This window comes from Bacillus rossius (assembly GCF_032445375.1).
Source record: "Bacillus rossius redtenbacheri isolate Brsri chromosome 4 unlocalized genomic scaffold, Brsri_v3 Brsri_v3_scf4_2, whole genome shotgun sequence".
Taxonomy (NCBI): Eukaryota; Metazoa; Arthropoda; class Insecta; order Phasmatodea; family Bacillidae; genus Bacillus; species Bacillus rossius.
Genome location: NW_026962011.1, coordinates 40,987,264 through 41,000,890, shown reverse-complemented (window position 1 = coordinate 41,000,890; position 13,627 = coordinate 40,987,264). Strand labels below are relative to the sequence as shown.

The window sequence follows — 13,627 nt, the reverse complement described above, 5'->3', positions numbered from 1 at the left end:
TCGTAACACTAGAAAATTGTAAACCCCTCAAGAAAAAAAATTTCACTTCAGTAAACCCTGGACTGATGAGAAACAATTAAATATGGTATATGTTTTCTACTGCACTACATTCACTCATTCAAAATCAGCACTGGTAAGGGACTGAGAGGGGGAAGTGGGGGGAAGGTTAGAGATTTTTTAGGGAGAATATATTTCCCGCCCATCCCTCCCCCAGAAGTTAAGAAAAAATTTTTTTGAGATTTCTGTGAAGGTGATATTGTTATGGTCATTTTGGGTAATGCAAGGTAAGCTGCTATCTGGAACTACAAACTACAAAGGAAGTGATGCATGTTGAGAATTATAAGATGATAATGTATTAATTCAATCTCATTGTTATTGATTGAAGTTTTTTTTAATATACAAATTCTTATTGTATTTTTTTTTTTTTTTCAAAAAAAAAAACCTTGGAAAAAATTTACGTATCCACCACCATAAAACAGCTGTTTTGGAGCAAAGATCAAGCGATGGCTAAACATTTTTAAGAAATATGGTTTCGTAACCAACTGGACAATTAGTGTGGCTGATTTAGTCTACATCTACAGGTCAGCTGAGGCAAATGTATGCTACGTATTGCCACACAAGCTGGAAGTCTAGAATAAATCTGCAAGCTAAGACTCAGAAATACACAGAGATACATTAAGCATCACTAACTTGGTCATGCTCTTTAGTAACGCTTAAAACAAGCACTAATTTTATTGGACAAAACCTCAATACAAAAGTTATTACAAAAGATACAAATAAAATGTGTATTAATTTTATTTCTTTAAAGCTACAGAAAAAATACCATAATTTACAAAATAAATTCACTGTAGGCGTAGATATTTGGATATTTCTCTAGTACATTTAACAGTAGTACATTTAAAAGCCAGAAAAGTACCTATTTAAAATTTTATAAGCCAGGTACAGAAATATTTAGCTTCCCATTCTTAAAAAAATTCTTTAATGGAGTCTGGTAAGGTAAAACTAACATAACACTGCAGCCAAGCAAACAGGTAAAAATGTCCTCTCCCCTACAACAACTCTTGTCTCTTTGTCAATGTTTTAATTTTTTACTTCAAACTAATTGCCTACAAGTCTGTTTCTCTTCACTGTTCTTAGATGCATTAGTCTTTAAAATATTTAATTCAAACTAACTACAGACACAATTTCTGAGGTAGCAGAAAAACAAAATGAATGAAATTGTAGTGAAAGTGTAACGAAAATTTATTCCAGATAAGTTTCTAAAATCCCTTGTCACAATGTTGTAATGCACTATAGTAGATAAAAGATTAAATGGTGAATAGAAAAAAGCTGAAATAACAGTGATAATTAAGTCAATACACCACTAAACATCAAAATGGAAGTTAATACCATCTCATAACACAGAAATTCAACAAAATTCACCTTAATTACTTCATTTAACTTCAAAAATATTTAATTTGGTTTTTATTTAAAAACCAAAAATGTTATGTGCTAAGTAAAAATTGATAATTTAGTTTCTATCTCTGGTTTTTTAAAAATAAATAAAAGCAGTCTATAGCTGATACCATCACAGACATGGGTAAAGCTCTACAGAGAAACATCACAAGGAACTGTATACAGTAGAACCTCATTTTTACATATTTCAAGGGACCAGGAAAAAAATATGTAAAAACCAAAAAAAATGCAAAATGAGGGAAATGTTCAAATTTTTTTTATCATCTCACTATATGGGAAACAATAAAAAAATATATACCACACTAAATAATATGTCAGAGACGGTTACGGTTTTATATATTAACTAGAACTTCACTATCTCACATAATTAAAATTATAAATATATCCAATATCGCCGTTCTTCATTATTGCCGAAAGTTAAACATGAAATTTGCTGTTCTTGTGTAAGAGATGAGAATGTTGAAGCATCTTGATATAGCCACTTGGTGCTGAAATGTTGTAACACAATTGATTTTTGAACTTTGTATTTAATTACGTGTTAAAGCTTTATTAATTTCAGATTTTTTGAGAAATAATACTATAAAACGATAGCTACCACCATCAATATAATTGTTTATGTTGAGGAATAGAAGTTAAATTGCCATTGCATTGTTTGGATATTCATTGTAGCCATTTGACTTTTCAGAATGTTTCTAATGTGTTAAAATGAACATCGTCGAATATGCACGAAGACGCCATATTTATAGGAAACTCGTACGTTGCTTAAAACGTATTTTAATAATGGAACAGTAATCCGCTCTTTTGTGTATTTAAAATGCGAGTTTTCACCTTTATTTTCATGCATAATACATTTAAGATTAAAGGGGAACGCTAAGAAAAGTACTTATTAATATTTATGTTTATATCACCATACGTTTGGTTCATGGCCGTATGGTGTAAAATAGCACGTGGCACAAAAAAAGAAGTAAGTTGTTTACAATGGCGAACGAAGCTGTGGTGACCATACACTCATGCAGTAACGCTTAATAATTAAACTTAACGCTATTCATTTTAAGAATTTATTGTTTTCTCTAAATTTTCCGATGGTTTGCCACGAAATACAGCACTAATTCTACGTAAACAGTGGGAAATGCTTTTGCACAAGGCGGGAAAAGAATGCATTATTAGTATAGGGAAATTGACAGTGCATGTAAAAAACTACGTTAATTGCGGGAATTCGTATATCGCGAGAACGTAAAAATGAGGTTCTATAAATATGATGATTTTGGGCTTTTAACATTCCACACTGATTTTTTTGATTATTGTATGTTTTATGGAACCATTTTTAACGTCTTAACACAAATTGTTGAAGTAATTGGCCAATTAAATTTTGCTTGATGTGTTCATTATTAGGTGTGTTCTTATTTATAATGAAGATAAAGATGAAATTGCTTCTATTTTTAATGATGAAATTAGATTTTTTATAATACCATGAAATGTTGGCTCTAAATGTGAGCAGCACGTGTGCACAGCACTGCTAGTTGGAGACACACGCACCATGTTGAGGACCGTCCTGAATATGTTGGCCAAGGTGTCGGGGTCGCCGCAGTCCTCCGTCACCTTGGTGACGCGGGTGTTGCGGGCGACCGGACGCCAGCCTGTCTCCAGGATGCCCGGGATGCTCTCCACCGGGATCACCTTCATCCCCTCCCGGAAGCACGTCAGCCCCGGGTGCACCTTCTGCACCTCCTGCTGCCGCATCTCTATCAGCTTCTTGATGATCTGGCGAGGAGACGGACCTCGTCAGCATCGGGATCATCAGAGACGAGATGAGAATGGAGCGTTGACGGAATTAAATGGGTGGGAGAAACGAGGGTACCCCGAGAAAACTCGCCGGCTGACGGTAACATCCACTACTTTCCCCACTCGTGAAAGAATCCAGATCTGACTATATCAGAAAATAAAACCCAGATCATTTTGGTGGAGGCGAGTGATCAGACCACTCAAACATCGTGATCCTCGGTCACGAATGATTCTGACGGTTTTGGTCGCCAGAGTACGAACCTGCACCGTGTCCGAGTATGTCTGAAGTGTATACACTGGTCAGATTGATTTAGGAATCAGGCAATTTTTAGGGGATCCGACATACAGAATTGGGGGACTCGACATATATAATTGGGATATCCGACATTTAGAATTGGGGGATTTGACGTTTAGAATTGGGATATCCGTCATACATAATTGGGGGATCAGACAATACATGTTTTCAGCAGCGGTATGAGCTACAAACAGCTTCTATTGACAGCCTGGCGGAACAGAAGGTAGAATGAAACCGCTGACATGGAGGTCCTTGGTGACAATGATCTCCAATGTGATATACTCACATGGCGAGGGTCTCCGGTTCAATCTCTAGGCTTTGGTACTTAGTTGGTACCTAAATGCATCTGCATTAGTGAGGCGGGATATTAAGAGCAACGCTCACTGGTGTTTCTAGCATGGTATCGCAAGGCTGTGGACTGGCAAGCAGTCCTTCGTCGTGCATAGGACAACTACGAAATATGAGCAGTAACCAAACATTACACGGAGAAATGAAGAATAGGGTGTAATGCAAGGTCCTTAAGTGCTTTCAAGAATCTTTACCAGGTGTTTCAAATTTAAAATTTATTCTGGAAACACAGGTTTTAGCCATTCTCTCTTATAAAAATACAGTTCAAAAACAAAATCAGGAAACAGAACTACTCATACATCCTCAGAATTTTCATAAATGCATTTCGTAAACAGTCACTACTCTGATATCTTGAACAGTTTTTTGAATTGTGTGGGTTTTGTTGGAATCCTACACACTGTATGTGCGCCCAGGTAGATGGGGCTCTTAACACACCCCAGATGCTCCACCCAAGAGACAGACTCGCCTGTAGAATAATGAGGATGGGGCATTGGGAGACAAGATGAGAAAGGAAGGGGTGAATCAGTGTAATGATGGTGACAGGGAACTGGGGAATTCTTTGAGAAAAGCATAAAACTCAATGTCTTGCAGCAATGCAGGCCACATTTCCCACTTGTAAAATTTGTGAGTCAAAATTACTTGGTTTTGTTCAACCAGAGATAAGTGGTCTGGCAACAACCAAAATGATGATTGCACAGGAACAATTGTCTTAAAACAAACAAATGTGCTACGATAAAGCATATAGGCTACGAGGAACCAGAAAAAAGTATATATAAATCTAACTGGACTGTCACAAATTTTTTTAATAGTGTTACATTCATTGAAAATATTAAATATTGACCTTTTTAATTTTACCTGAGCTGAACTGAACAAAAAATTTACTTAATTTTTGTTACGCCATGAAGATAGCTAAATATTAAAATTTTGCCCTAACAAAATACAACCTGTAAATAACGGAACATACCTCTTTCTGTCTGCGCACCACAGTAGTGAACTCCGTGTACACAATCCGCGGATTCAGCTCACAATGCATCAAGGTGGCTCCCTCGTAGTCTTTGATGTATCCTTGGTACATCTGCCGGGGAAGCTTGATGTCCTTGCTGAAGCCCTGCTTTCGAAAGTAGCCTGAAATGAATACAACGTGGCTGTGTTAGCTCTGAGGAACATTTATGTAGTGATGTGCGTATTCCAGTGGATGACCCAGATAACAGACCTATTGCAAACTCATCGGCGAACGTGAGGAAGTGAAGGATGTTTTGTCTAATGTGGTAATCCTTGAGGTGGTTCATGAGATGCGAGCCATAGCCTTTCACCTGCTCGTTGCTCGTCACGGCTATGAACACGATTTCGGTGAAGCCTTGCGTGGGAAAGGTGCGGAAACAAATGCCTCCAATCGGCTGGTTGTCTTTAACCAGGGCCAGAGTTTTGTGTTTCCTGAAATACACACACATTCACGAACTTTGATAAAGTATGTCTAATCCTCTCAAGTAACTTGTCTCAAATCTGACAGCTCTCCAAAGTATGGTAAAGGTATCCCTCTGCCACTGTTATATCAACAGTGTTTGTAAACAACTTCATCTGACTATCAGTGCTTGCAAACAAACAACACGTGTAGCTTTGCAAATTATATTATGAAATGGGTACCACTGGTACGTCTTTTGAGAACTGTCAAATTTGAAAAAAGTTAAGTGACACAGACTATAAGAGTATTTTTGAATCTACCCCCTTGTTTTATATATAACTTCTATTTTGAGAAATTGATACCAATTTTATTTGGATAACAAGGCATACATAAATAATAAATTCAAATTATTAATGAATTTTTAAGATTTTTTTCTTGTTAAGAATTAATATGAATTTAATTTTAATATTTTGTAGACTCAGTGGAAAAATTACATTGGGTTTTGTAAGTGATTACAACTACAATAATATTTACAACAGTCCAAGGAAGAGAACTTAAAAAAGTGCCCATAGCAATGACAAATATCATGTTAAGCCACAAATTACTATACAAGAAATGAACTTTAAACTGAGTGCGTGTGTGTATGTAAATAACTTCTTTGGAGAAAAACAACAACAAACTGTATATATGTACTATAAAAATGTTTTAAGGATTCAATGCTCTTAAGGAAATCCTACTTAATAAAATGTTTTGCATAATAAATTTAAAAAAAAATTAGCACTTGATCTATTAATATAATACACAATTAAACACTTTTAACAAGTTTAAATTTCTGAGTACTTTGAGAAAATTAAGTGATTTACTGTTTAGCACACACTATTGGTAGACATGATTTTTAGGTTCTTTTTAGTCCAATTTAGTTTTTACAACAGAAGATTTCGGTGTTATTGTTTTATTTTTTATAATTTTTTTTAAATACATAGTCCACAAAATAGTGGTAATATTTATATGTAGCATTTTTACGATAAAAAAACATGTAATAAATTGGTCTAAAACAGATATATACAGAACAATTAAAATAAATTGGTGAGCATTTGTGGTTTAGAAGGGATTCAATAAGAGATGCACAGTAAAACAAATTAAATTAATTAATTTTTCTGATTTATCCCTCTGGTACAATATTTTGTCCGGAAATAACGACATTCCTTGAATTTCAAACATTAAAAGAATACTTTTATTATGATTTGAGTTAAGTTTTTGTTAAATGCTGCTTAATTCCGTGATATACTAACTCGCATTTCTGTGATATGCGAGTATTTGCGTTCTTTGCAGTGTTATTTTGGTTTTATCACAATTCACCATCTAGTCTCGTCCCTAATTATAGGACATTGATATTTAACATATATTTTACCAGAGCCGCAGTTTTTTTCCTTCAGAATAACTAGACCTACACATCTCATTCGCGCCTCTAAACTCGAAAATTCGGAAGCCCGCGGCCTCGGCGGATCTTACGGGTCGAAGACGAGCCGCGTGATGTAGTCCTTGGGCATCTTGGGCAGCTGGTGCGAGATGACGTTCTGCAGCCCGATGAGCCACATCATGGTCCGCTGGGACACGGGCTTGGTCAGGGAGTTGCCCACCAGGTGGAACTCGATGACGCCCTGCTCCTCCTCCTGCTTGGCCGCCTCGTCGCGCGGCGCGTTCTCGGGGAACACTGCCTTCAACCACGGCCAGCTCCTTACCACCGACCACACTTTGCGTTCCTACTTTTGGTACAATTTTCTTTTTAAAACAGAAGATTTTGGTGTTAATTTTTTAAATATTTGTTTAAAAGACCGCTACCTATATCTTTTCACGGAAGCGACTTCGCGCATGGCTGGTCGAGTGCGGAGGAGGGCAAAATAGTCACCATTTCCAGTGACAGGGGGGGGGGGGGGGAACTATGGCACCATAAGCGAGGAGAAATATCTCCACAACTGGTCGGGGATCGAGCGGTGTCGTCGCCAAGGCCGCCGCTGGAAGCAGGAGGATCCGTGGGGGCGGGCTCCTGAGCGGGACAGCTCGCCGCTGGACCTCTCACATGGTGTTAGTTAAAAAGCTGCTTTTAATACTTACTCCACCAAAATAGTGGTAAAATTTATATGTTGCTTTTTTTTTTACCATATAATAATTTATAATAAATTAGTTTAAAACAGATACATTCGAAACAATAAAAAAAAAATTAGTGGCAAATTGTGATTTAAAAGTGATTCAGTACGAGATGTACAATAAAAAATATTAGTTTAATTTTTCTGATTCATGCCCTTTGCTAAAACTTTTTGTCCAGTAACACGTTCCTTGAATTCCAAACATCAAAGATTACTTATTTTATGATTTGAATTAAGTTTTGGTTAAATGTGACTTAGGGATCATTCATTAATCACGTGAGGCTCGAAAAAGGGGGGGGGGGGGGGGGGGGTCGGGAAAAATCACGATATATCACAAGGCAAGGGGGGAGGGGGGTTGTAGAGAGATATCACGTGTATTTTTTTTTCGCCCGATTTCTACTAAACCAAAAAGTGACGCGTGACCTTGACTCGCCGTAGCTAGGCAACAATATCCCCGCCCGCCGCAACATGAACCACCCGGCTCGGCTTGCCAGTCGCCAGTAAGACTGTGATTTTGGCGCCGAATACATGCGTGAATCACATATAAGCCTTTCCTTTATTATTTTTATGCCAGTGAGAATAAACCTGTAACCTTAATGTGTGCCTGGACATTTTTATCACTGTGCTTAATTTTCCAGAATTAAATTAAATTATACCTATATTTAAAGATAATATTCTGAAATTTTTAAAAATATTTTGTACCAAAAAAATACATGTGATTTATTAGGGGGGGGGGGGGGGGTTAGTCTGAAACCTCACCACAAATCACTAGGGGGGAGGGGGGGTTAAATATTGGCTAAAAAAAACATCACGTGATTAATGGACGACCCCCTACTTCCAAGATATAACTGGCATTTTGGTGCTATATGGTATTTTAACTTGCATTTAGATGTTATGCTGTGTTTGTTGACATGCTTTTTTGGTGTTATTTCGGTTTTATCGCAATTCACCACATATCCTTGTCCCTAGCAGTAACTCATAGACCCCTGCGAAGCTTCCACTAAGCAAATCAACAGAAGCTCTTTTTAATATTCTGTATGACTTCGTCCGGAAATTAGCTATTCGTTTAACGAAGCTTTGGCTGTTATGCAAAGCTTGGTATTTTATGTGAATCTTCAATTTAAAACATTGGAATCCTAAAATTTGTTTAGGAAATTAATTATTTAAATTTTTGTGTTATATATGTTTTGCGTGAATAAAGTTGGTTATTTAAACAAATTCCAAAGTTGGCACCCTGTTTGCTATTAAGTATGCTCAATATTAATGTTATGCAGTGTTATTTTATAATTATTATTATTAAATGGTATTATAATTAGGGGCCAATTGGTACATCACTTAATCAGTTCGAACATTACAAATGTTAAACCAAAAATTTTTACTTCAATCCTGTATTTTATGCAATAGTGCTTTGCCAAGAACAATAATTGCAATTTAAATCGACCTCCCAAATGTTTTAAATATTTGACTGATATTCGGTACGCATAAAAAAAAGACTAGTATTTGCACAGAGCTAATAATTAAACGTCAAACTACAAGTCTGTTAATTGTTTTTAGATGTTATGTTTTTAGTCTGCAAATTTAATCATTACAGGCGAAAGATAGGAACTGAAAGATACTGTATTGCATATTGGTATCAACTGTTTTCATGCCATATGGGTTTTTTGATCATATAATAAAAATTTACTTTCTTTAAAACACAGAACACATTAATGGATTAAAAAAAAATAGGTACATAATTAAATGTATATTAACAGTTGTTATTATTTAAAAAATAAATAATTATATAATAAACACAAATAACTCCACACAGTGAAGTATTTGTAGAAGCCAATCAAATTATTATAATTTCAGGCAGTCCATAAATAATATACTAAACTTTGAAGAAGTCATTCATATATATATATATATATATATATATATATATATATATATATATATATATATATATATAAACATATATTTGTCATTGTCATAAAAATACTGAAACCAAAATATAATATTTCTGTGACTATCCCTCCCCCTTAAAAGAAAGAAAAACAAGGGAGGAAAATATATCAATAACCATAAAGAAAACACTGTAAATATTGTTAGAAATGCAAATACAACCCAGTATATCAGTTCTGGAATACGGGCGACTGAAAGCTGCCCCTTGGAAGGATAGCCCAACAGGATTTTTCTGAAAGTAGTGTTTTTGAAAGGTTGTCTGAATTGTTGCCCCTTGGATGGGTAGCCATTCAGGATTTTTCTGACAGTGGTGTTTTTGAAAGGTTGTCTGTATTGTTGCCCTTGGATGGGTAGCCCTTCAGGATATTTCTGACAGTGGTTAGTTTGTAAAGCAACTGGTAGGGCAGCCCTTCCAGTATCTTAAAATGTGTCGATTTTCGTAATTTTATAATCCTGAATTGTTGGCCCTTGGAAGGGCAGCCCATCAGGATTTTTCTGAAAGTAGTGTTTTTGAAAGGTTGTCTTGCCCCTTGGATGGGTAGCCATTCAGGATTTTTCTGACAGTGGTGTTTTTGAAAAGTTGTCTGTATTGTTGCCCCTTGGATGGGCAGCCCTTCAGTTTAGGTAAGGTTAGGTCACTTAACCAACTAACCACTGTAAAAAAATCCTGAAGGGCTGCCCATCCAAGGGCAACAATTCAGACAACATTTCAAAAACACCACTGTCAAAAAATCCTGAAGGGCTCCCCATCCAAGGGGCAACAATTTAGACAACCTTACAAAAACACCACTGTTAAAGATATCCTGATGGGCTGCCCTTCCAAAGGGCAATAATTCAGGATTATAAAATTACGAAAATAGACACATTTTAAGATACTAGAAGGGCTGCCCTACCAGTCGCTTTACAAACTAACCACTGTCAGAAATATCTTGAAGGGCTGCAATCCAAGGGGCAACAATTCAGACAACCTTTCAAACACCACTGTCAGAAAAAACTGAAGGACTGCCTTCCAAGGGGCAACATTCAGACAACCTTTCAAAAACACCACTGTCAGAAAAATCCTGAAGGGCTACCCATCCAAGGGGCAACAATTCAGACAACCTTTCAAAAACACTACTGTCAAAATAATCCTGATGGGCTGCCCTTCCATGGGGCAACAATACAGACAACCTTTCAAAAACACTTCTGTCAGAAAAATCCTGATGAGCTGCCCTTCCAAGGCGCATCAATTCAGACAACCTTTCAAAAACACCACTGTTAAAGATATCCTGAAGGGCTGCCCTTCCAAGGAGCAACAATTCAGGATTATAAAATTACGAAAATAGACACATTTTAAGATACTGGAAGGGCTGCCCTACCAGTCGCTTTACAAACTAACCACTGTCAGAAATATCTTGAAGGGCTGCCCATTCAAGGGGCAACAATTCAGACAACCTTTCAATAACATCACTGTTAAAGATATCCTGATGCGCTACCCTTCCAAGGGGCAACAATTCAGGATTATAAAATTACGAAAATAGACACATTTTAAGATACTAGAAGGGCTGCCCTACCAGTCGCTTTACAAACTAACCACTGTCAGAAATATCTTGAAGGGCTGCCCATCCAAGTGGCAACAATTCAGATAACCTTTCAAAAACACCACTGTCAGAAAAATCTGAAGGACTGCCCTTCCAAGGGGCAACAATTCAGACAACCTTTCAAAAACACCACTGTCAGAAAATCCTGATGGGCTGCCCTTGCAAAGGGCAACAATTTAGACAACCTTTCAAAAACTCCACTGTTAAAGATATCCTGATGGGCTGCCCTTGCAAAGGGCAATAATTCAGGATTATAAAATTACGAAAATAGACACATTTTAAAATACTAGAAGGGCTGCGCTACCAGTCGCTTTACAAACTAACCACTGTCAGAAATATCCTGAAGGGCTGCCCATCCAAGGGGCAACATTTCAGACAACCTTTCAAAAACACTACTGTCAGAAAAATCCTGAAGGGCTGCCCATCCAAGGGGCAACAATACAGACAATCTTTAAAAAACACTACTGTCAGAAAAATCCTGATGGGCTGCCCTTCCAAGGGGCAACAATTCAGACAACCTTTCAAAAACACCACTGTTAAAGATATCCTGAAGGGCTGCCCTTCCAAGGAGCAACAATTCAGGATTATAAAATTACGAAAATAGACACATTTTAAGATACTGGAAGGGCTGCCCTACCAGTCGCTTTACAAACTAACCACTGTCAGAAATATCTTGAAGGGCTGCCCATTCAAGGGGCAACAATTCAGACAACCTTTCAATAACATCACTGTTAAAGATATCCTGATGGGCTGCCCTTCCAAGGGGCAACAATTCAGGATTATAAAATTACGAAAATAGACACATTTTAAGATACTAGAAGGGCTGCCCTACCAGTCGCTTTACAAACTAACCACTGTCAGAAATATCTTGAAGGGCTGCCCATCCAAGTGGCAACAATTCAGATAACCTTTCAAAAACACCACTGTCAGAAAAATCTGAAGGACTGCCCTTCCAAGGGGCAACAATTCAGACAACCTTTCAAAAACACCACTGTCAGAAAATCCTGATGGGCTGCCCTTGCAAAGGGCAACAATTCAGACAACCTTTCAAAAACACTACTGTTAAAGATATCCTGATGAACTGCCCTTCCAAGGAGCAACAATTCAGGATTATAAAATTAAGAAAATAGACACATTTTAAGATACTAGAAGGGCTGCCCTTCCAGTCGCTTTACAAACTAACCACTGTCAGGAAAATCCTGAAGGGCGTCCCATCCAAGGGGCAACAATTGAGACAACCTTTCAAAAAAACTACTGTCAGAAAAATCTTGATGGGCTGCCCTTCCAAGGGGCAAGTTTGCAGGATTATTTAAACACTTAAAGAAACATGTTTTCAGAATTTTGATGGGCTGCCCTTCCAGTCGCTGTAAAAACAAACCATTGCCAGTAAAATCCTAAGGGCTGCCTTTCCAAGGGGCAACAATTCAGTTCCCCCCTGGAATAAACTGTGTAGGCCTTTAGATGCTATGTCAGCCTGCAGCCACTAAAAATTTTAGTTTAAAAATTCAACAGAGTTGGTATCCAGGATTTAATTTTTATTGAAAGAAAGCACTCTAGTAAAAAAAATTAAGGTTAGTTTATTAAATTTATGGAAGTGAAAACTAGTCACACCAGGCAGAAGCTTTTGACTACCAAACAAAAAATGAGTGTAAATTTGTTTTCATACCTCAGGCCCTATCATATTGGCAGGGGCATCCACAGTAGCAATAATTTCTGCTACTGTCTCTTCTGGGATATCTTCTGTTGTTTCCAGTCTTCTTTTTTTCATGTCAGGTGTTCGCAAGGCTGGTATGCTATCTGCTGCTGATGATCTTTTGTCTGTGCCACTAAAATCAGAATTTAAAAAAAGGCATTTTTTAAAAAGACCTCTAATGTTTTTCATGCTTAACAATTAAAAGGTTGTACCAAATCATAAATGAAATTTTTAACCTAATAAGTTAGTTAGATTTTTCCTTTTATAACTTTGACACTGTCCCAGGCTGCGCTCTTCTGAGCCCCATGTGCCACCACCTCTCCCCTTACACGCTGCGAGCCCCCTACTTCCACCCCCACCCTCTACGACCACCCGCCGAAGTGTGTGCGTGCGTGCGTGTGTGTGCCCGCGCCCGCCAATGTGACGTCAGTGCTCCGCTCCCGAGAGTTGCCGAGCGTAGACGAACGGGCAGTGAGTCGCGAGCGCTGCAAGAGGAAGGAGCTTCGTGCACCTGTCATCGTATTTCGGAGGTTTTGAGTGATACAGGGGGAAACGGGCCTCGCCACACACGGGCTACGTCACGGCCCTGAGAACAGAGTAGCCGGGTTCACATCCCAATTATACATGTGGTGGAGCCCTAGGATTCGACGAACACTTCAACCCCCATTGCGGTAGCAAATGGCGCCCATCAGCGTGTGGCGAGGCATTTGAAAGATCGGCAAACGTGTACTTGTGCGATTGTTGCGGAGCCGAGAGCACCGAGCGCGGTTGACAAGACTGATAACGTGGCCACTTCGAGCGCGCGGGATTGCTGAGCCGAGTCTTTGTGAACAGTGCGCAAGGGAATGGCGGACAACAATGAAATAAGTGCCGGGGCGGGCAGAGTGAAAACTGAGTTCATGTTAGACATTAATAGCATGTACTGTGTAACGTGTGCGCGACCCAAGTGTGTAGGCGGGATCGTGGGTGCCTCGTGGACTG

At 38.1% G+C, this 13,627-nt stretch overlaps 1 protein-coding gene across 3 annotated transcripts in view; it reads right to left on the bottom strand.

Moving 5' to 3' along the window:
- Positions 1 to 13,627, bottom strand: part of LOC134542418 (histone acetyltransferase KAT2A) — a 43,173-nt gene that overhangs the window by 6,156 nt on the left and 23,390 nt on the right. For all 3 annotated transcript variants that reach the window (XM_063386632.1, XM_063386633.1, XM_063386634.1), the window contains 5 exons: positions 12,620 to 12,779; positions 6,795 to 7,000; positions 5,094 to 5,314; positions 4,845 to 5,005; positions 2,992 to 3,216 (listed from right to left, as the gene is read on the bottom strand). In XM_063386632.1, coding sequence (XP_063242702.1) covers positions 2,992 to 3,216; positions 4,845 to 5,005; positions 5,094 to 5,314; positions 6,795 to 7,000; positions 12,620 to 12,779 — 973 coding nt within the window. The remainder of the gene's footprint in view (positions 1 to 2,991; positions 3,217 to 4,844; positions 5,006 to 5,093; positions 5,315 to 6,794; positions 7,001 to 12,619; positions 12,780 to 13,627) is intronic.